At 41.1% G+C, this 23656-nt stretch overlaps 2 protein-coding genes across 2 annotated transcripts in view; one reads left to right on the top strand and one right to left on the bottom strand.

The window, feature by feature from the left end:
- Positions 1-4664, bottom strand: part of LOC138948848 (kynurenine formamidase-like) — a 41303-nt gene extending 36639 nt beyond the window's left edge. Inside the window, exon 1 of the mRNA XM_070320472.1 lies at positions 4554-4664. The gene's annotated coding sequence lies outside the window, so the exon portion shown is untranslated. The remainder of the gene's footprint in view (positions 1-4553) is intronic.
- LOC138948847 (SUN domain-containing ossification factor-like) overlaps positions 4651-23656 on the top strand; it is a 41181-nt gene continuing 22175 nt past the window's right edge. The window contains exons 1-5 of the mRNA XM_070320471.1: positions 4651-4824; positions 8011-8302; positions 16139-16248; positions 20554-20784; positions 21719-22056. Coding sequence (XP_070176572.1) covers positions 4769-4824; positions 8011-8302; positions 16139-16248; positions 20554-20784; positions 21719-22056 — 1027 coding nt within the window. The 5' untranslated portion in view covers positions 4651-4768. The remainder of the gene's footprint in view (positions 4825-8010; positions 8303-16138; positions 16249-20553; positions 20785-21718; positions 22057-23656) is intronic.

The raw sequence follows: 23656 nt of genomic DNA, 5'->3' as shown, positions 1-23656 counted from the left end.
AGTTGCGAAATGCCCCCCGACTCTCTGCTCACCCTTCTTCGCGAACAGATTAAGGGTGTTTGTGCCGATAATGAATGGTACTTTAGAAGAATACTCAGTATCGGGGCAAACAAGAACCATAGTGGACACACTCTCACTCACACCAACAACATCCAATGGCAAACACACACTCATCACAACATAGCCCAAATATGGTACAATACTTCCACCCGCCCCTCTCACAGTGAGTTCAGTCTCCAGATCACGCAGTTCCAAATGCTGGAAATGTTTTCGATAGAAAGATTCACCGACTGTAGACACCTGTGACCCTGTGTCGATGAGACACGTACTACGCACATCACCTATCTGGATAGGTGTCTCACAGGCTGGTCCCACTAAAGAGTCAATGTTACTGTCACAATCATCTGTATTAAGTTCGGCAATAATATCTGTGCTGCTTAAATTAACCGACGTCCTGGAGGTGTTCTTCACTACTACTCTCACAGTCAGATCAGTGCACTGTGCACTGAGCACTATCAACCCTGGTGGAAGTAGATCAGGATCTCGGGGAAAAATGTTAATATCCTTGGTCGTTTCATCAGGTATTTTCCCCCGTAGTTCTAATGTCTTCCCAGGATTGATACTGACTGTGAGAGGACTTTGCAGCCTAACTGCATTGAGACTCAACAAACCGCTGTCGATGATGTCGGCGGCCTTGTTGAGTCTCCGGGCTCTCTCCGTGGCAGGAAGCTCAGTCAACGGCGGCCCGTTGCCATTGACTGACGACCGTTTAACGGGCTGCCCATCTTGGACCGCTCCTCCGCGACTCTCCTGGGATTTGGAGGACTCCTGCAATCCCTCGCGATGTGTGCCCCAAACACCCCGCAATTGAAACACAGTCTCTTGCCCCCCCTCGGTGCAGGTCTCACGCCCTCTGTTGGGGCAGGCCGAAGGCGCTCTGCCACTTTGTCGGCCAGCTTGTCGTAGTCAATGGCAGGGGCCTCCACCTGGTGGGCGTGTGCCTGTGTTGTGGCCTTCGTTGCCGGTGCTGGGGCCATCTCCGCCGTCCGGCGGACCATCAGCAGTAAGTCGTCCAGGGCTGGTGCTGCTGTCCCTGGAAAACCAAATTTGTTGCGCATCTCCAGGGCCAGCAGAGGCAGGGTCGACTGTAAACCCGTACAGAAGGTTCTGTAGAGTTTCGTCTGGAGTTCTTCTTTTCCGAGCTTGGCCATCGTGTTGATCTCCAGCAGCTCCCCCCAAAGCTGAAGCAGAAAATCAGCTGCCTTCTCTTTTGGTTTGAGCCTTCTGCTGGCAAAGGCAAGGAGCTGGGCCTCAGTGTCCTCCACACACCCAAAAAGACTACGGATTTTAGAAATAATGTCCGCGTTGGTGGTCAGTTCCTTCACGGCGTTGAAGGCCACTCCCCTCAAGCTGGCCAAGATGCGGGAGTCGCAAGGCTTGAGGTCGGGTGTCAGCAGAAATGATTCCATCTGCTGAGCCCAAGCCCTAAAATCACACTCGTTCCCTCCAGCGGGGGCAAGGCCGGTGAAAGTCTTCAACCTCTGAGGCTGGGGAGGGTTGTCCACTTGGACCGTGATGGGTTGCTGGCGTTGACGACCCAGTTCCTCTGTGACGCCAGCCAGTCGCTCTCGCAGGTCGTTCAGCTCGGCTGTGGCGGCGTCAGTCGCCTCTTGCTTCTGCTTGATGGCCTCCTCCTTCTGACGCCCCAGCTCATTGGCCATCTCCTTGACCTGGTCCCGCAACTCCGCCATCTCGTCAGCGGTTGGGGCCGTCTCACGAGCCATCTTTTTAAATCTGTATCACCCTGGTTGTGTACCGCGTGTTACAAATTAAAAAAAATATGTCCTACAAAAATCCAAAAATTTTCCTTCTTCTTACTACTGTATAACTTCTTTTTCCTTTCTCTATTTTTTTTATGTACTAAGTTGAAAATTTTCTGTGAAACAAAAAAACCTCAGCCCCACATTGGGCGCCAAAATGTAAACCTACTGCTAATACATATTTTATTTCAGTGTTAGCATGGTTAAAGGGAGGATTCGGGGTGAGGTACAATCTTGCTTTCACAATAAACAAACAAAAAATGAGGTAGTGTTCTAAGAAATTTATTTTGGATAAAGCATTTCCTTTAAATCAGTTTTCAGATTACAATCATATGTTCAACCGACAAAATATAAAAGTTCTTCTGTTTAAATTACTTAGTTTCAAAAATACCAAAATCTCCTCTCTAAAAATCTAAAACTCTCTCATCAAAAACCAGACACAACCAGGGGTCCACTAGACCAAAAAATATCCATCGTGAATCAAACGCTTGCTGATCGATGATCAACAACAAAAAGGTTACCCCTGGAAAATAAAACAACACAGCATAAGTATAATTCAACAATCATCAAGATAAAATTTCAGTTTCACTAGAACACTTTTTTATACACCATAGAACAAAACAAAAAGAACATAACACATGATACAACACAATACGTAAACAATACAATGTTATTGTCATGACTGAAGAATGGAATACACTAGGAATATCATATCATGTAATACATGATATATGGAATCCAACCCAATCAGAAATATTGTCTAAACCACAGCCCCACTTGTCTGTGATAACAATGATTCCTCCATAATAGATAGAAGTTATGTTAAGACTATATCAGACACAGCTACAAGCAGAGTCAATCAAAACTATACTTCATCCATTTAGTGATTAGCTATAAGCATAATCACCCTTACAGAAAACCTAAGACATTCACTTGATGTCTCAAATTATTCTTGATGTAACCAGTTGCAGTGCACACTCGAAATTACATCTCTCATAAAGCCGACAGTTAACAAAACAACTGTGCAGACTTAATCTCAGTTCGCGTGGTGATTCCTCTTATCTCAATACAGTGCCTATGTTCCATTTCTTACAACCATGAACAATCCACACAAAACAAATACTTCAGTCTTCCTGTGCTCCGCACAACAACAGTTATGCAATACCCAAATTAATGACAAATCAACTTGAATTAATTGCAGAAATGAATAAGTTGTTAACACTTATCATTTCTATGCCTCAAAACAAGAACAAACAACATCTTGAAACTTTTAGGAAAACCACATGGCCAGGCACCATGTAAGTAAATCATGCAACAAAGGAAAATCAAGTTTTATCAAATATAGTCCTAAAATAATAATCAACTATTACTCACAACTGATACATAAAAAGACATCTTGTATAATCAAAACATTATAGTAAAAACACTAACCTATCATGTCACAATTCATTTCTTCTACAACTTCATACCATCACTTTGCTCAGACACCACATGGTCTTTCTGGCATCTTTCCCAGAATCTCATAATTAATTTCAATCCCAAGAATCCTTCAAGAATAAAAAGTGCCACCTCATATAACTTTTCAAAACAGTACACAATACATATTAGAAACAAACTAACTTAATATTTAAGCCATTTCTTACCTGGTTTAGGAATAAAACGTTTTATAATTCAGGACAAATTTGGGCTGGATCAGCTGGTTCAGTCAGATTCTCAAGGAAAGGAAGATTCAAGTCTTGTAGAAACCCAAAGGTAATTATTAATTTAGAACAGTTTACCTCTTAACAAATAAAACAACATTTCCAAATATTCACTAAAATTACCAAGCTTCAATTAAGCATCTTTCAAATAATTTCTAAACACTAAATATATTTTTAAAGTTCCCAAAAACTATAAACTATAACATTCCTGGTTATTAAAAACTGGGATCCAAGACATGTCTATACTCTTAAACTAAAACAAATTTTCTAATAATAATATTCTAAAACATCATTAAATCATTACTAAATAGTACAAGTAAAGCATAACTAAACAATAATACAACTTTAGACCTTACAAAACAAAATGGTAAAAAACGAATTGGAACCAAACAAGGGAAGTAATTCAAATCATCAAATATTTTAGAACAGCCACAGTTCTTCCCCTTGAGTTGATATAGAAGTTTCTCAGAGCAGCTAACTAGTAAACTGTGAAAGAACTACTAATCTTTCACTGGTTTACAACAGCATAAGGTTTTTTTCTGGACAATGAATGAATGTGTGCGCACCTATGTGTGTGTGTGCGTGTGTGCTCACTCGTTAGTGTATGTGCGTGGGCGTTTTGTCCACTTTTTTTTCTTTGACCATGTCTACTTTCACTTTTAGAAATCCGGAAGTGTCTCCAACGAGGTACAAGGTCAGCAAATCATGCTATGTGTTTAACAACTGCACCCCATCAACGTGCTGCTGAAAATGTACAGTCTTCATATTTATCCCCTCAAATGAAAAATGGCAGGCGGGATGAGAAAGTGGAAATTGAGAGACCGGAAAAGTTTTCATAACGCTGTGAGTGTGACATACATATGCCCCACAGTTGTATCTGTGCTTGCTGTCAAATGCCATGCATTGATCATCTTTGACACGTGTCTTCCACAAACACCTGTACAATAAGCACTTAACCTGCGAAGCACACGTTGCTCATCGATAATCGGATAATCGTAACGCTGCCCTTTGTAAACAAAATCAAAGTTCACACCTGTTTGTGTGCAACCTGCAGCAAGGGATTTCCTTCTGGCCTCGATTTGACTCGATGACGAGGAGATAGCCCATTTCACATGCGCAGTGAGGAAGTACACGTCAGATTCGCAGGAAGAGGCCCATGTTATGGCAGTTCAAACAGAGCTGAGAAGCTCAGAGACTGTTGTCATGTTATTGCAGGTTATTCTTCATTCGCGCAAGAAACTATGAACTATGCGGCGAAAATACATCATTCTTATTTTAACGTGTCTCTCTGCTGGCATCTTAAGGTGAGTGGAGGCTTCCGATCGTCCAGAAAACGATTTGAACTGAATGTTGTGGTGACTGGTGTTTTGTCTGTGACCGACACTTGATGAAAATCGTCTGCCAAAAGCCTTGAATTTTCACATTTAAAATAAAACAGTTGACACGCTGTCAGTGCTTGAATTCCAACAAGAACATTAAAACTATGTTTTATCTCAGATGTCCTTGAATTTGAAGCCGATGTCTGTTTGTTAAGACTTAAAGTGTGCTAATTTAGTGAGCCAGACACACGTGTCTATCGCATAATGCTAATGCAATAGCCTGAATAGGACCTTGGCTTGGGTATGTAGACGCACCCCCTTTTGTGACTGGCAGAAATTCGGTTAGTGGATTTCTAAATGCGTTTCATGTCAAGGTAAGCTGGGGTACTTGTGTACATGTAGCGCCTTGTGATTTATGCTGGCAGGTAATTGTAGGCAGGTTTTACGGTCAGTCTCCCACTCCTAGTCCTGGTGCAAAATTGCTACTGCTAGACAAGTCTCCTTGGTTTTGTTATTGGCCACACAATGAGAGTTAGTGTGTACTGTGAGTAACTTTTGAGCCAAAAGATGTAGCCAGACACACACTGAATGTGACTGAGAACCAACTATTTATGGCAGTAGGAATTTAAACTGGCAGACACTAACTTGACTAAGACAGATCAATAGAAACAGAATATATATATAGACACTAGAGGTTTCGCGAGACAGAGACAGACAGCGTGGCGGTTCGCCGTCTTAGAGCACGTGTGAACATTTTCATCCACCAGTTTGTGCCCACTCAAAGGAAGGCAAGAACATACAGAGAGACAAAAGCCGCCAGACCCCATCACAAACAGAACTCTACAATCCACAGGTGTTGCCTGGCGAGCTAGCTATAAATAGCTCACAACTTCTAAGGCGAACAACTCTGCAGAGTCTGCTGTGAAGGGCGACGGTAGTCTCCCTGTCACACTCGACCCCCTTTGAATGAACTTTGTCCCCAAAGTTCCGAACCATGGACCCGCCAAGCTTAGGTCCCTCCCAGGTTGGTGGAATGGGAACAGCACGAAAATGATTCAGTGGCCATAATGCCATTCCTGAACATATCATGTCGAGTCCCATCCCTGTCGACGACGCCAAATGTAACCGAGTGCCGAAACACCACAATCACCTTTGAAGGCGAAGTCCACTCAAACGGGATTGAGAATTTTAGAGCTTATTTCTGAGCCCTATAATAACTGTTATGGCTTCTCAAAGGAAGGCCGGAACATACAGACACACCAAAGCCGCCAGACCCCATCACAAACAGAACTCTACAATCCACAGGTGTTGCCCACACACACACACACACACACAGAAGCCGTATATATATCTATCTATATATATAAATAAACAGGGTTCATACGCTCCTTGAATCTCCTTGAATCTCCTTGAATTTTCAACCCCCCTTTTCAAGGACCTTGAATCTCCTTGAATTTGGAGAAAATGGTCATTCTTGTGTTTAACCTCCTTCAACCTCCTTGAATTCTGAAGTGCAGGCAAAAAAAAAATGTTAATATTAAAGTTTTTCAGCAATTTATATCGATTGTGTGCGTGTTGGGTGCAAGTCGTGTGTCGTCTGCCATCGTGCGAAGGGAAGTTGAAACCGATTACTTCCCCTTCATCCGGGTAGCTTTTAGCGCCATTTCTGAAGAAGCAGTGTGTCGATTCATTGTGACAGCGTTTCAAGCCATCGCCGGTCGAAAATCGTAGTCATGCCGGGTGGAAAGTGCTTTTAAAAATTTTTTAATTTAAAAAAGTAAATAAATGTTTTTGTTTTACTTTACGTTTCTGGTTTGAGCTTTGAATGCATGGTTGATGAAAGTTTTTCCACGTGTACACCTATGCAATTTGACCTTGAACTCCTTGAATTCTCCTTGAAAACTCCTTGAATACTCCTTGAATTTCACTGTCAGGTGTCTGTATGAACCCTGAATAAATATATATAGAGATAGATGACAGTGGATTTTTCGATAAATAGATTCGACCTTTGCACTTTTACAGTGAGGACAACTTACGGGTACATGCAAGGAAAGCCGCGTTCTGGACAGTGCAGTGACCTTCTAAAAATAGTAACGGGAATATGGATTGATGCCACACGAAGGAAGGGAGATAAACGCGCAAAACACTGGAGAAGATAAGGAAGAGTTACTGGGAATGGATCTAGTGGATCTATACAAAAAACCAAAATCGGTTCAGCGCTGCGCGCTGAGAGCACGTATTGAAAATTCTCATCGACCAGGTTGTGTCCGGGGTCCACCTGAATATGCCCACCAAATTTGAAGCAGATCCATCAAGAACTTTGGCCGTGCATCGCGAACACATACAGACACACAGACACTAGTCGTATAGATGTTTATAATACAGAATTTAACAAATCGCGTAAGGCAAAATTACTACATTTAGTCAAGCTCACAGAATGAAATTGAACGTAGTCCGCCGCTAGTGCAAAAGGCAGTGAAAGTGACGAGCCTGTTTGGCGCGGTAGCGGTTGCGCTGTGCTTCATAGCACGCTTTACTGTACCTCTCTTCGTTTTAACTTTCTGAGCGTGTTTTTAATCCAAACATATCATATCTAAATGTTTTTGGAATCAGGAACCGACAAGGAATAAAATGAAAGTGTTTTTAAATTGATTTCGAAAATTTAATTTTGATCATAATTTTTTAATTTTTTTAATTTTCAGAGCTTGATTTTAATCCAAATATAACATATTTATATGTTTTTGGAATCAGAAAATGATAAAGAATAAGATGATCGTAAATTTGGATCGTTTTATAAAAAATTTTTTTTTTTTACAATTTTCAGATTTTTAATGACCAAAGTCATCAATTAATTTTTAAACCACCAAGCTCAAATGCAATACCGAAGTCCGGCCTTCGTCGAAGATTGCTTAGCCAAAATTTCAATCAATTTGATTGAAAAATCAGGGTGTGACAGTGCCGCCTCAACTTTTACAAAAAGCCGGATATGACGTCATAAAAGACATTTATCGAAAAAATGAAAAAAACGTCCGGGTATCCTTTTATTACAGGTACTACTGTATCTTGCACTAGTTGCAGCTCATGCGTATCATTTTGAACACTTAGCTTTTATTCCCTCTTCAAGTTCATCAGCCTTTAGAACGCCTGTTCAATTTTGTTTCATATTGACAGGTGCCCTGCTGTAGAAGGGAATGGCAAAGTGCCAGCAGATTCCAACCATCAAAAGACAGATGGGACTCCAGGCCCTCAGGGGGATCCACCTCAGCAGGCACAGGGAACATCCAGTGATTTTGACAAGAGTGTGAAAAGTAATGCTGAGGAGGATGAAGGACCCCTTGAAAAAAATAGTGGTGCAAAACCAGCGGTGGATACGGCATCGGTTGTTTCATCAGAGGATTCGAAAGTGAATGGCGTCAATGGAAATGACAGGCGCCCTGAGCGTAGAAGCGCAGAGTCTGTAGTGGTGAGTATGTGTGAGAGAAAAAAGGCAGGGAAAAAACATGATTCATTGAACCTGCATCATGGTGCATGTTATGTACTACTACTAGTAAGCAGTGTATGTGATGCCAGGACCCTTCCATGAAAGGACAATTGTCTAGATTGAAAATATACCTGTCATGAGAGAACACCTGCAATGTGGGACAATTTTGGCTGGTCCCAAAGGTCTCTTTTCATTGCAAACTGCTACCAATACTATTACACATGCTTTGTGAGTACACTTCTTGGACCCATAAAAAGTGTGCACCTGCATTGTGGGTGCCTTGTTCTGATGGGAGCTTGTTGGTTGATCTGTTAGACAAGGGGATAAACTTGATTATAAAGGAATGTACAAATATTGCAGGGGTAGTACATTACGGGTACCGCTGTAACATTTCAGCTTTTCATACCTGCTAGTGCTAGTACCCTCACATGCACACAAACATTACAGTACAGGGGGAAGACGAAACTGTGAAGAATCAATTACATGTATTATGAAAAGAAGGCTACTTTATTTCCGAGTCAAATGTAGCATGAAGTTAATACAAATTCAACACTCCTACTAACACAGTGGCATGTTGACAAGTATTGAGATAGTTTATAAACCATGGAAATTGCTGTGGTAGTAAGTTTATAAACCATGGAAATTGTTGTGGCAGTATGAAGTTTTCTCATTATTTAAATTTATATGAAGAGGAAAAAAAATCATGAAATCTTGATGTCTTCTTAATTCTTTCTGAAGCTGAAAAGCTTACATAGCCTTCTATGCGATTTCTCCATAGCTTCAAAGTTTGCAGCCCACAAGAAACAATTGTGTAATTTTCTTCTACACATGGTTACAATACAAACATGTATACAAATATTCACTAATTGAGTAATCTAATGTAACAGCGCTGTGAATGTGGACCTTCACGGTTGGTCGACCCAAAAGAATTGAAGGAGAAGCCACAAAAGCCGACCTCAGCTAGTGCCCATGGTCTTTCAACAATAGCACAATGTAGTACCTGGTGGAAGCGTTTTCCTTGTGTTGTATTTTGTTGTCATTTTTGCACAGCTGTGATATACAGTATATGGATCTTTGTTCAGCTGTTGGCACTATTTGAGATTGTAAAAATCAGTAAGGAGGAATTAGGCCGGTCTCAAGTAAAACAAGAATAACATCAAAAGCGCTTCTGTCTGTAGTACAAACAGAATCTGATTGACACAAGGCAGCCTACTTTAAAATGTACATGTATACATGTGTGTATAATTTATATAAATGCCTCATATATTTTTTTTAAGTTAAACACAATTGATATTATAATTATATAAATTTATAATTATATACATACAGTCGGATTCTTTGTTGTTACTAAAAACATATTATTTATTATTTTCTTCTTAATATATTATATACTAGAGGAATACCCGGCTTCGCCTGGGTGAATCGCGAGACAGAGACAGACAGCGTGGCGGTTCACCACAATCACCTTTGAAGGCGAAGTCCTCTCAAACGGGATTGAGAATTGTAGAGCTTATTTCTAAGCCCTATATTAACTGTTATGGCTTCTGAAAGGCCAGAACATACAGACAGACAAAAGCCGCCAGACCCCATCACAAACAGAACTCTACAATCCACAGGTGTTGCCTCCACACACACACACACACAGACACAGAAGCCGTATATATCTATCTATATATAAATATATAGAGATAGATGACAGTGGATTTTTCGATAAATAGATTCGACCTTTGCACTTTTACAGTGAGGACAACTTACGGGTACATGCAAGGAAAGCCCACAACTTCTAAGGCGAACAACTCTGCAGAGTCTGCTGTAAAGGGCGACGGTAGTCTCCCTGTCACACTCGACCCCTTTTGAATGAACTTTGTCCCCAAAGTTCCGAACCATGGACCCGCCAAGCTTAGGTCCCTCCCAGGTTGGTGGAATGGGAACAGCACGAAAATGATTCAGTGGCCTGAACATTTCATGTGGAGTCCCATCCCTGTCGACGACGCCAAATGTAACCGAGTGCCGAAACACCACAATCACCTTTGAAGGCGAAGTCCACTCAAACGGGATTGAGAATTTTAGAGCATATTTCTAAGCCCTATAATAACTGTTATGGCTTCTCAAAGGAAGGCCCGAACATACAGACACACCAAAGCCGCCAGACCACATCACAAACAGAACTCTACAGTCCACAGGTGTTGCCCACACACACACACACAGAAGCCGTAGATATATGTGTGGGCGTCTTCAATCTTGGCACGGAGAGTGTGACATTTTGTAATTTAAAGTTGGATTGTCACAAAAATTGGCATAGTAGTCCGTTGTTCTTAATTAAACTGAAACACATACTTTTCAAGAGAAAAAAGCAATATTTTTGGCAGTTAAAAGTCCGTTAAATCTCATTTTTAAGCCGATTTTTGTGAAATTTGGTTAGTAGGTCTGTTGTTTCTAACTGAATATCATAACATACTTTTCAAGACAAAAACCAAAGTTTTGGCAGTTTGAAAAACCGTAACTTAAACGCCATTTTTTCACCGATCTTAGTGAAATTTTGTAGGTAGATCTGTTGTCCCTAACTAAATTTCAATTCAAACTTTTGATGAAGAAAAGTAAACTTTTGTCCGTTAAAAACAGTTAAGGTTTGATATTTTTCTGTATCGCATTTGAAAACTGTGTAATTTTAAAAAACGAGCACTTAAGTTGCGTGTTGACCGATGTCACACATTTCGTGAAATCCCTGAGTGAAACGGGGATTACGTGTATTCACTAAAATGCTCAGGAATTACTCGTATTCCCTAGGTACGGGTTCTTACTGTAAGATATATAAATATAGATATACATTTTAAAATATTCTCCATGATATTGGCTAGTACTTCTGTTCTTAGTCTTAGTTGTATTCACTAGCAGTAACAGCTAGTATATGTATGTAATGTATACATTTGTGCTGGCACACTGACCACCATTTGAAGTATGAAGTGCTCATGTGGTCACTGCTGCTTCTATCACTATCAGTTCTGTGCATCTGGCTTTTCTATTGTGACAGTCAGCCCTCATTGTGATGATGTCGCCTACTGATAGCATTGGCATTTGTACCAGATAGCTTGATAATATGTCGTTTATATATATCACGAACAATGAAGTGAATCACTGAATGCATACCTGACTTAATTATAATAATAATAATTGTGTCTCTGTCAGCCCACTGATGACATATTAACAAGCCATTGAGAGTTTAAATAGGAAGTAAGTACTGGCTTTCAATTAAAATGTATAGCAGTCAGGCTCAGTCATGGAAGTGCGCATTGCATCGTATTTTTTTCAACTGACAAGAAGTAAAAAAAAACTTATTTGGAATAAATCCGGGGCGGGGATATAGCTCAGTTGGTAGCGCGCTGGATTTGTATTCAGTTGGCCGCTGTCAGCGCGAGTTCGATCCCAGGTTCGGCGGAAATTTATTTCACAGAGTCAACTTTGTGTGCAGACTCTCTTCGGTGTCCGAACCACCCCCCGTGTATACTACATTGGGTGTGCACGTTAAAGATCCCACGATTGACAAAAGGGTCTTTCCTGGCAAAATTGCTTAGGCACAGTTAATAATTGTCTACCATACCCGTGTGACTTGGAATAAGGCCGTGAAAGGTAAATATGCGCCGACATGGCTGCAATCTACTGGCCGTATAAAATTTCATCTCACACGGCATCACTGCAGAGCGCCTAGAACTGTACCCACGGAATATGCGCGATATAAGCCTCATTGATTGATTGATTGAAATCCAAAACACACACTCACTGACAGATGGCATGCATTGCTACTTGCTAGTACATGTATTAATACCAGCAGGTCATTGCAAGAGGCATTACCATGATTGCATTAAACTAAAGGACCACTGCACCTCTGGAAACTGTTTGCCTGACCTTCTCAGATCTGGTCAGATAAGACCATCCCTCCACTTGGTCACATACATGTACATACTACAAATGAACTGCCTGGATGATCTCTGAGCACAGTGGTAGTCTTTTAAATTTAATGACATCAAAGGCAATGGTATCTGTTAATTTTATGGAAATTTAAATTTATCAACAAAATCCAACTCACCACAGAATGGAGTTCGGGTGTTGATTTTTGGTATGTGACCAAGTGGAGGAATGCTCTTATCCTATGTAAAAAGCCTGACCAGGTCTGAGATAGGAGGCAGACCCTGTTTACAAGGCAGGTTGGGCCTTTAAACTTGCACACAAAGACAGAAGCGGCTGTTATATAATGTTATCACTTTCCTGTATGCTTGGGCGAGTTTGGTCAATCTTGGCTTTATACAGTGCTGCAGTGCATTTAACTAGCAATATTTGGCTACCAGGGGATACCATACTTGTGTTGAACTTAGCACAGCAGTATGACAGATGTTTCTGTACATGATACGAAATTCTATTTCTAGTGGGGTGAATGGGAACAGAGAATCTTGGGCGCTGTGCTCTTGGCGCTAAGTGTAAGGCATGGAAACAGGTACTTTTGCCACGCCAATACATGTATTGTAGGTTGGGTAGGCATGTCTAGCAAAACCCTCCTTTTGTTTAATAATAAGACCCCCTCCATTTAATTCAAGGCTTCCCTCTTTTTAAACCTTGCGTTTTCAAATTTTGTGTTCATAATGACTGTAAATCTACTCCAGTTTTAAGACTCGCTCCCTTTTACGACCTGGTCTGAAGTTGAAAGGATCGATGCCTCAGGTTCCATTACAGATGTAGGGGGAAATTACCCATTACCAGGGTTAAGCCTGGAAGAAAAAGACAATGGGACATTTGTCCCCCTCAACCAAATTCTGATGGGACATTACATAGTCGAAGGCAAAACGCACAAAGCAGGCTGGGCAATCCGAAAATGCTTTTGTCGAAAGATGAAAAATAGTGCTATTTAGTGCCATAGGATGATGTGAGAATTTGCCCGTGTATCCGGTTAGTGTGTGTGTGTATAAATTTGTCTGTGTTTCAATCGATATCGCTTCTGTTGACAGTTTTCACAGAGGTAATCGCGCAAGGTAAATCCTCCTGTTTTGATTAAGTTCCCCATACCCCCCTCCTACATTTTGTTCTTCTGGTTAATAATTGTGTTGTCCACCATCATGAAAACTTGTGTAACTTAGCATTGTTATGGTCACGTCAAATAAGCATTTGCTTGAGTTCGTGTCCTAGCTGCATTTTTGTCAATTGTTTCATGTCATGTATTTTGAATAAAATTGTGTTTAAACCAATCGCGCAAGCACAGATAGTTCGCAGAATTGGTTGAACACTAATGAATTACATTTTAAAAGCAAATCACATTGCATTTTACAAACTCGCAAGTTGCTCGGCTTGGCGCGCGTTTTTGCCTAGCTCATTCCGAACATTGTACTCCCGTGAAAAGTGTGCATGGGGTGGCGCAGTGGTACGTTATCTCAGTGCGCCCTTTGACGCACTGAAGGCAATTCCAATGGCAAGGCGCACTAGTAAGTGAAACCCTGCAATTACCATACCTGTCAAGTACTTTTGGCCTCTGACCATAGTAAATGGCATAAGAAACCATAGTTGGGGATCAAAAACCATAGTTAATGCGTGGATCAGGATGTGGTTAAACGCACAAATTCAACTTCTCACGCATACACACTAAACCAATCAGATTGTTTTTCGCAAACTAAAAGTAAAACACATAAATTCCTTTCTACACAAACTGCTCTTTATTTACCACTACATGTAATACATTTACACTGCACTCTTGTTCGTTCATTTTTTTTGTCACTTGTCACTTGTGTTCTTTGTTGTATTCATCTGTGCAAATCTTTGCTTTGTCAATCATGCTGCCAGTCACCTTAAAATCATGGCAGCATGCATCAGAGTTAATTTTGACCTGTAAGAAGGCAGTCAGTGTGTCAGCTCCCAGACTGTGATCCAGCACTTGAAGGTGTTGCAGGGTTTCACTGCCAAATGGAAATTTATTCAACATTTTCCTCACACAGGCCATGTAGAACTGGCGCACATCATGCCAGAACTTCTGTTGTGTGGCTGTTGCAAGCTCCTCCTCAGAAATGAATGAACGGCAGTCCATCACTCCATGCCAGCAAAAAAAAAAAAAAAAAAAAAATTTTTTTTATTTTTTTTTTTTTTTAATGCTGAAAATGCGTATGGTTTGAGGTATACGACGTAGGACCCCAAAAACACCGAAAATCCGTAAGAATTATGCAGAATGCGTAGGACTTGACAGGTATGAATTACTGTGGTTACACAAAACTGTCACTGCCACAGGTGTAACCCCGGGTTCAGTGAGGGATTTATTTCCCTGTCAAGCAAATATCAAAGTTCTGATAAGTATTAAAAGATTTTTCTGTCCCTTATAGACAAACTCCTCAGTAGTGACTGGCCAATAATGTCACATGGGAAAGTTTGCCTGAGCAATAAAAGCAAGAGTATTCACTGTTTCGCAACCCATACAAAATACCCGCTTGTGTAAAATATTTGTAAACATGTTTATTTCTGTCTGTTTGGACAGTGTTGTTGGTGTTATCAGTGCTGTACATTTAAGTGCACTCTCTTTAGTTTGTGGTCTTGAAAGGGTATGCCCTCCTTCATACCAACCTAACAGCAACCTCAAACCACAACCTGCAATTTGTTTTGTCGAAACCATCTGTTATCATCTATAGATCTTGGATTAAAAGCCCATCAGCCAGATTTGTTCCGTTTCCATTCAGATTGCAGGAGCTTTAACAGTTAGAGGCCCGTTCACCCAGAGGCGAACGATTGAACCATTTTTCTCTTCTTCCTTCTACTAGTTCTAGCTAGTGAGTGTGCATGCGTATCTGTGTGAACAAGTGCGTAAGTTGTTAATGTGTTATTGGTGTGTAAGAAACAGCTGCGCTGGCTTATCATTATATGATATTTTTATTGCCCCTCTTTCAGGTATTCAATTAACTGTTGACAGGTCCTAGAGTTACTAAGCTTGGTTGTGTAGGAGGGATTAGGAAGTAAGGACTTGTATTATGTTGCAAACATTAATTATAAATTTGTACATTCTATATTTGGCTCCCCCATTCTGATAAGATTATAAGAATGCCTAATGCTGTCATTTGGAGATGATTAAGTCTGCCTGCAACCGCGATGAAATGTTTAATCAACTCAAGAGACACTGTCAAGAAAATTGTAATTAGAAAAGTTATGAGTTGATAATATATAAAGTGGTATAAAGTGAATATATATATATAAAGTGGTACCTGTGATGAAAGGACACTCTTGGGACCTGCCAACAGTGTCCCTACATTGCAGGTGTCCTGTCATAACAGGTATACTTTGGTAATAGACCAAGGGACAACAAAAGGTGTCCTTTCATGGCAGGTTCCCTCTGAACAGAGGGGTCTCACATCGCAGGGACTAATGTAATAAACTAATATATTTTTCAAATGTTTAAATGTATTGGAAAGAACTCTGCACTCTTGCCAGTCCCACAAATAGTCACAAACAAACCCAAACCCTTGCTGAATTTGAAAGAAAGGGTGCAGGGGTTGCAAAGTGGAAGAAAATTAAGGTTGCCGATCTTGATTCTTATTCTATCTCGGACATAATTGGACCTCTGTTCTCCCCAAGCTGATCCTATCATGGACTTTCCCATGCATATTGATCAGTTAGATGTTTTTAATTTAAAAAAACTTTTTTATTCGTTTTTAAAAAAAAAAATGGGAATCAGCTTTTCTTCTGAGATATTAGGGCTTACAAACGGAGGTGCCTTAATTTACGTTCCGTACAAAAATATCTTATTTTACATAATTTAGATGTTAATTGTCCAATTGATTTTTACTTTTGTGTTTACAGAAACAAGATGGTTCAACAGAGCCACCAAAGGCCGTCCTGCAAGAAGATGCAACAAACAAGGAGGCGGACGTAAAAGAGAAGGCGACGAACCTTAGAGATGACACCGACAGGTAAAGATGTATGACACAATAGATGCATTCCACTTCCAGTCATTGTTTTGGTTTGTTTTTTATTGCGCCTTATGTTGACTAGAGTGGCGCCGCTTGAAAACTGCAAGGTAAGCACACTTTGCCACAGCTCAGAAGAGGAGAGTGATTATGGAAGCGGTGATCGGTAAGCAGTGTACATTTCTTCGGAAATATTTCCTCTAAACATCCAGTTGACAGTTCTGTAGAATGCTAATTTCACACCAAACCCATAAGCTATTTGAGAGTGAAAGATATTCACAGCTGTTTAGCACATGACTACGCTTCCTGGTAATTGGTATGATAATATATTATATATATATATCAATAAAATCATGCATCACATCAAGCCCACACACTTTCACACTCTGGATTAGACTGCAAGGGTAAGGTTTCTCTGTCTATTGATTATGCTTATCGATATCAAGGGATTAAGTTTTCCGTCATAACTTAAGGACTGAAAGTGGCAGCTTGATATAATGATAACGGATCCAGCGTGAAACAGATGTTCAAAAGGTTAGTGCCGCAAATATTAAAGGCACTGTCCTTCTCATCTGAATAATATGGCTGACACTATATCATACATGGGAAATTTAATTTTTGAAGATTGCCACTGTTTGTCCGTTTAGAAATAAATTAACTTAGGCACAGTAAGCCTCCCGTAAACCATCACAGATACTGTCAGGCTTTTACACACAGTACAAACACCCTTCCATTTGAACGCTCACCAAACGGGAACATCCTAGGTGTCCTACGTAAAGAGCGAGCTAATTTTAAAGAATTAATTTTGCGGATTGTGTCAGAGACAATCGGACCGTGGTGCGTTTTGGCGCTAGACCTAACTTTTAAAATCTGAATAATAAATTGACAGCTTGTTACACAAACATTCTGAAATCATAAAGAATTCTTTTTTCATCAAAACAAGATCAGTACAATTCGAAGTTTTGAAAGTTTGAAAAAAGAAAAGCCCGGAAGCGGGGTCACGCAAGGTCGTGGTTCTCGTAGCAGACGACGGTTTATGCCTATCGCCAGTTCCTCTCAACAGTCAAAAGCCATCGCTAGAGTTCTTGTGAACCACAGTTGTTTGTTTCGTGCATAGTCAGAGGTACATAATAACGTGCTATTGCAGATAAGCTCGCATCGAGTAACATGCAAATGACTAACTGACGACCACATTGTGAAAAGGGGAAACTAGATCACACGGGTTCACGATGGCTCAGGGGTAAGATAAACCACGCACAAATAAATTCTTTGAAGATTGCTCGCTCTTTACGGAGTGCACCTAGGATGTTCTCAAGCGGTGAGTGTTTAAACGAAAGGGTGTTTGTACTGTGTGTAAAAGCCTGACAGTATCTGTGATGGTTTACGGGAGGCTTACTGTGCCTTTAATTAAAGGGTCCCACACTGTTCAGAGAGGATCAAGGCTGTTGATTGTTGGTATGTGTCCAAGTGGGGGGTATAGCCTTATCCCAGGTACAAACCTGGCCAGATCTGAGATTAGTTAGCAGAACTCAATCAATCAATCAATATGAGGCTTATATCGCGCGTATTCCGTGGGTACAGTTCTAAGCGCAGGGATTTTTTTAATTTGTTAAAAATATTTTTTATTTAATTTATATCGCGCACATATTCAAGGCGCAGGGATTTATTTATGCCGTGTTCATGGGAAGGACTGTGCCTGTATTGTAACGTCAATGCAGGAAAGCTGAAGCGCTAATATTACAGCCTGTCCTTGAGTGAAAGTGAGCAGGGTGTGTCCTGGCGAATGACGTGCCCAAACACGTGTTGAACACAAGCTCACAAGCTCCTTAAGACAATCTGTGCGTTTGATTTTCAAGTAACTTTATTAAGCTTTTTAATTTGAATAATAGAAGTTTACACCACAGCAGCCTGGAAAACTGACCAAGTGCATGAAATTATCTCTAGCACTAAAACAGGCATGTCGTTTGGCATCGTATATCGACAGTCCGCAAAACGCTGAAATTAATTCTAAATGATAAAAAAAACCATTTCAGCAGAATTGCCAAACTTTTTTTTTCTTCTTCTGCGTTCGTGGGCTGAAACTCCCACGTACACTCGTGTTTTTTGCACGAGTGGAATTTTACGTGTATGACCGTTTTTTACCCCGCCATTTAGGCAGCCATACGCCGTTTTTCGGAGGAAGCATGCTGGGTATTTTCGTGTTTCTATAACCCACCGAACTCTGACATGGATTACAGGATCTTTTTCGTGCGCACTTGGTCTTGTGCTTGCGTGTACACACGGGGGGGTGTTCGGACACCGAGGAGAGTCTGCACACAAAGTTGACTCTGAGAAATAAATCTCCCGCCGAACGTGGGGACGAACTCACGCTGACAGCGGCCAACTGGATACAAATCCAGCGCGCTACCGACTGCGCTACATCCCCGCCCGCCTAACTTTTTAACAGTGAGGAAAATGTGATGCTGTAGACTGGCAAATACAAATGTACGCTTTCGAAACTTGGAGAAAACTGATTGATCATGGCAACAACCTTGCCAAAAGGAATAACAATCTTATATATCATTATTATAACTATTAGATCCCTTCAAATAACAGAAAGTTGTCTTCTAATCTTTCGCATATATATCTAATATATATTAGTTAATTATCATGTGTTGCTTTAATTATGGTAATGAAGAGTTTTCAGATGAAGCAGGCCTTCATGCATGCATGCCCTAGCAATTTAATTCAGGTACAAAACATATTTTGCCTTGTCCTATATTTTTGTTTAGGCTTCAAATAACGAACAATTAATTAACGAACAGTTAATTAAGAGGCTTAATGTTGCATATGTCGCCAGTGTGTTGTGGTGTGTTGTTTTACAGCTCTTTTCCAATATTACTACCAGTGATCGACAAGAAGAAGAAGAAGACAATATTACTACCTATATTAGCATTATCTTTTTTTTCTTTCAACTCATTCATTTCAAAACACGGTTACTGGTATTCGCAACAATTCCAACACATTTTTTGGGTGTGTTATAATATATATATATACTGGCAGTTAATACAGCATGTTGCACACAACGAGCATAGCCTAGCTGTTAGATGCACAGCCCAAATCTGCACTTTCTCGTTTTACAGAAGATTTTTTTATGTGATATTTTCAGAGAAAGTAAAAACTCTACTGTTTGTAGGCCAGATATCCTTTTATATACATGTATTCTTAAGGAAGTTGTACTATCCTTTGTGTATCGTTAAGGAAGTGTTTCTTGCGGAGACAGACAATTTTATTGCATGTGATGTGGTCTGCTGTTTTATACATAAAGGAAGTGTCAGTGAACCACGCTACCTATTGTCTAGTCTTCCCACATCGGACAGCACTAAAACAAAGAGGAAACTTTTTTCTCAATGAAAACTTTCCACTCTTCAGGATTTTTTTGTACTTTTTTTTTTTATCAAACTGTGTGTGAGAGAAAAGTTGTTTTTTTTCGAAGGGGACATTTTTTATCTGAGTGTAAGACTATAATAAAAAATTTAAAAAAGATATCTCTTCACCATGATTTCAAGTAACTAACAGGAGACTAAAACAGTAACAGCAGTCTGTGTACTCAGTGAGGTGGAGTTTTCTTTTACACTGACAAGGATATTGTGTGGCGTAGCAGTCTACCAAACTCAGTGACTACTTTCAAACTGCTAAAAAAAAAAGAACTGTCAAACTTTTTCACCACAGGGAAAAACAGATGCCAAGAACTGCCCTTATCCTTGGGAACATTGCCGGAACTTCTTCTTCTTCGTTCATGGGCTTAGACTCCCACGTTCACTCATGTTTTTAGCACGAGTGGATTTTTACGTGTATGACCGTTCTTACCCTGCCATTCAGGCAGCATACGCCGATTTCGGGGGAGGCATGCTGGGTATTTTCGTGTTTCTATAACCCACCGAACTCTGACATGGATTACAGGATCTTTTCCGTGCGCACTTGGTCTTGTGCTTGCGTGTACACACGAAGGGGGTTAAGTCACTAGCAGATCTGCACATAAGTTGACTTAGGAGATGGGAAAACTCTCCACTCGTAACCCATCAGGCGGCAGCGACCGGGATTCGAACTCCCGACCTCCCGATTAGGAGGCCGATGTCTTACCACTCATGAATTTTAGGGTTATGTCTTTGGCTGACAATTGTGTGCACACTCACTGTGGTTCTTTCCACTTGGGACTTTGCAGGTAAAAATGCAATTAAGAAGCACAAACAGTTGAATTTTTATGTGGTTAAGCATGCAGGCCACACTCCCACTGGCAGCACTTCTTACTGTGTTCTACTTCTGCAGAATCATAACACAGGTGCCAAGCAAAGCGGGAAACGAAGAAAGTGTCAAAGAAAATGTCATCAAAACAGCAGACACCGCCAAAAAGGATACACAGCATTTTCCAGATGCTGTTGTTCCAGACGTCAAAGATGGTCCCCCAGAAAAATTGGCAGAAAAGCGGGAGACGCCTGCTGCACTATTTGATGAAATTCCAGGTGTCATTGTGCCACCTGCTGTTACCTCCGCTAAAAGGTATGTACCTGGCATGATTGTTGGGTGGAGGCTGTTCCTTTGACGCACACTGGCACACAATTCGTTGTAGTGTATCTTGCTAGACATAAAAACAAGTTGGGTTTTCCAGGTTGTGTGTTTGTCTGCGCATTTGCATGCATGTTACTGTGTGTGTGTGCAGAGTTTCATTTACTAGTGCGCCGTGCGCCATTGGCGCATAGCATCTCAAAATGTCCCATTGGAATTCCCTTCAGTGCGTCAAAGGGCGCACTGAGATTACGTACCACTGCGCAACCCCATGCACACTTTTCACGGGAGTACAGCGTTCGGAAAGACCTAAGCAAAAACGCGCGCCAAGCCAAGCAACTTGTGAGTTTGTGAAACGCGCTGTGATTGACTTTTAAAATGTTACTCATTAGTATTCAACCAATCCTCTGTGGAAACTATCAACACACACGATATCTATCGAAACACACACCCACGTAAAAAAGCAATACCTCCAAAGAAAAAAGTAAAGTTACTTCCCGGTCAAGGAAAGATATCCTTTCAGCTGCCTCGCCTATCAACCTCAGGTGATGTTCGCATTGAAACAACAGAAGAAGATGGCGTCGAAAGGGGCAAAAGTGTCGAACAACTTGCTTCTATTTTGTCCTGTCTCTGTCTCTGTCTCTGTCTCTCTCTCTCTCTCTCTCTCTCTCTCTCTCTCTCTCTCTCTCTCTCTCTCTCTCTCTCTCTAACTATTATGCATCTTTCGACAAAAGCATTTTCAGACCGCCTAGCCTGCTTTGCGCTTTTTGGTTGAGGGGGACAAATGTCCCATTGTCTTTTTCTTCCAGACTAAACCCTCTGTGTGTGTGTGTGTGTTTTGTCGCTCAGTCTCACCATCTTACAAGTTTCTGTTGTTATTTCCTTATTTTGTAATGTACTGTTTCAAATTTAATTATCATTACCTCAGCTTGAACCAACCTGCCAAAAACACGGAGGCACAGGATCCAGCGCTGTTCCAAACTCACGTCGCAACAGATGAACAGCCACAAGATGACGCAAAGCAAGAAGCCGATCCATCCAGCGAACTTCACTTCAAAGCAAACGCGGAGCAATCCTTTGTGTTCGGCACTGGGGGCATGGTTGTGGATGAGAGCCTCAATATCGGCACGCCGCCAAAAATCCTGGAAGAGGAGGGGGTGCCAGTGGCGGAAGACATTCAGACGTTTGGGGAATGGCGGAAGAAAGTGTTGGAGGAAGAGCTGGAGAAAGAGAAGGAGAATGAAAAAACGAAGCAGTTGGCCAAAGGTTGGTACTGGCTGTTGTTTTGCTTGAAACAGTGGAACCCCCCTTTTAAAACCTGTTTTAGTTTAGGCGTATGGCTGCCTGAATGGCTGGGTAAAAACAGTCATACATTTTAAAACCAACTCATGCAAAAACGTGAGTGAACGTGGGAGTTTCAGCCCATGGAAGAAGGAGGAAGACCTGCTTAAATCTGAGAAAATCATGCCTTTTAAAGGGGGTGGGGGGAGGGTTCCTTAACATGGAGGCAAATTTACAGGGGTTAGTGACAGAAGCTCTTAAAGGTGGTCGTCTACATTTTTGCTTTTTTTCAATAATCTTATGGTTAGATTTCGCTAAAAAGTTATGTTAGATGATGAATGAACCATGGGGAAAAAAGTTATAGAAAAAAAAAATATGTAAAAAAAGATTTTATTTTTGGGTAGCGTGACTCACGCTTCCACTATTTTGTTTTCTGTTTGCTGAGAACATGTGCTTTGCCAAAAAATACTGACCAATCAAATTCATGTCACTATGCTTATAGCCACGCCCAAACAAGTGCAGCAACAGTTTGACACTGGAGCACTGTCCACGCTTTTTTTTAAACGCACAAAATGCACGGGATTTGAGAGGAGTTTTGCGCTTGGCATTTTCCAAATAAGGATATCCTACTATGAGTACTACGCTGGAATACTACAATGAATTTTCAAACGGCTACACTGGCTTCGTCTTTCCTGATCGAAAGGGGGTGTATTGTTGATAGTTGTAGATAATAGACTCTGCATTTTAATGGTCAAATGGCGATTTCGGTATAAAAATGTAGACAAGGACCTTTAAAAATCAAGCTTCTAAAAAGGGGGAACATTTTACTATTAAATTGGGGGGGGGGGGGTATCTTTTAAGGTGGGTTCCACTGTATGCCTCATTTTAAGTTTCGTGGATAAAAGTGAGGTGAGAGTGTAGCACAGTACGTCCTGTGTACGATTTGAAGCTGTTTGCTTGGAAGCTTGTTCAGTAACAGTTCAACTCATTAACCCAGGCAGGTATAGTGGGGACATGGTATGAACAGCTGGCAGTCAGTAGCCCCTCGCAGTAGAACCTTTGCTTTGGGGAAACCAGAGGCACTTATTGATTAAGCAAACTTCAATAGCTATCGCCCATGGTAATTGATACAGCACACGCCAAAAATACAAACAAACCCTTCAACACAGGCATATATATGCCTGCTACATGCAAACAAAGGTAAACAAGCAAAGGTTCTACTGCGAGGGGCTACTGACTGCCAGCTGTTCATACACATTTTTACTAGTAGTTGAAACACAGTTTCTATGCCTTTACATTTATTCAATTTTTACTTGACTGAATGTTTTGCAGGGAATCTAGAAGGTGTGTGTGTGTGTGTGGGGGGGTTGTGTGTGTGTGGGGGGTGTGTGTGGGGGTTGTGTGTGTGTGTGGGGGGGTTGTGTGTGGGGGGGGTTGTGTGTGTGTGTGGGGGGGTTGTGTGTGTGTGTGTGGGGAGTGTGTGTGTGTGTGTGTGTCACTGTGTGTGCGTGTGTGTCACTGTGTGTGTAGAGCGATTCCCATTAAACTTCTGGACAGATGTGTATAAATATGAAACTTTTTTCTT

Source organism: Littorina saxatilis, linkage group LG15 (assembly GCF_037325665.1).
Source record: "Littorina saxatilis isolate snail1 linkage group LG15, US_GU_Lsax_2.0, whole genome shotgun sequence".
Taxonomy (NCBI): Eukaryota; Metazoa; Mollusca; class Gastropoda; order Littorinimorpha; family Littorinidae; genus Littorina; species Littorina saxatilis.
This window is presented reverse-complemented; position numbering and strand designations above follow the sequence as displayed.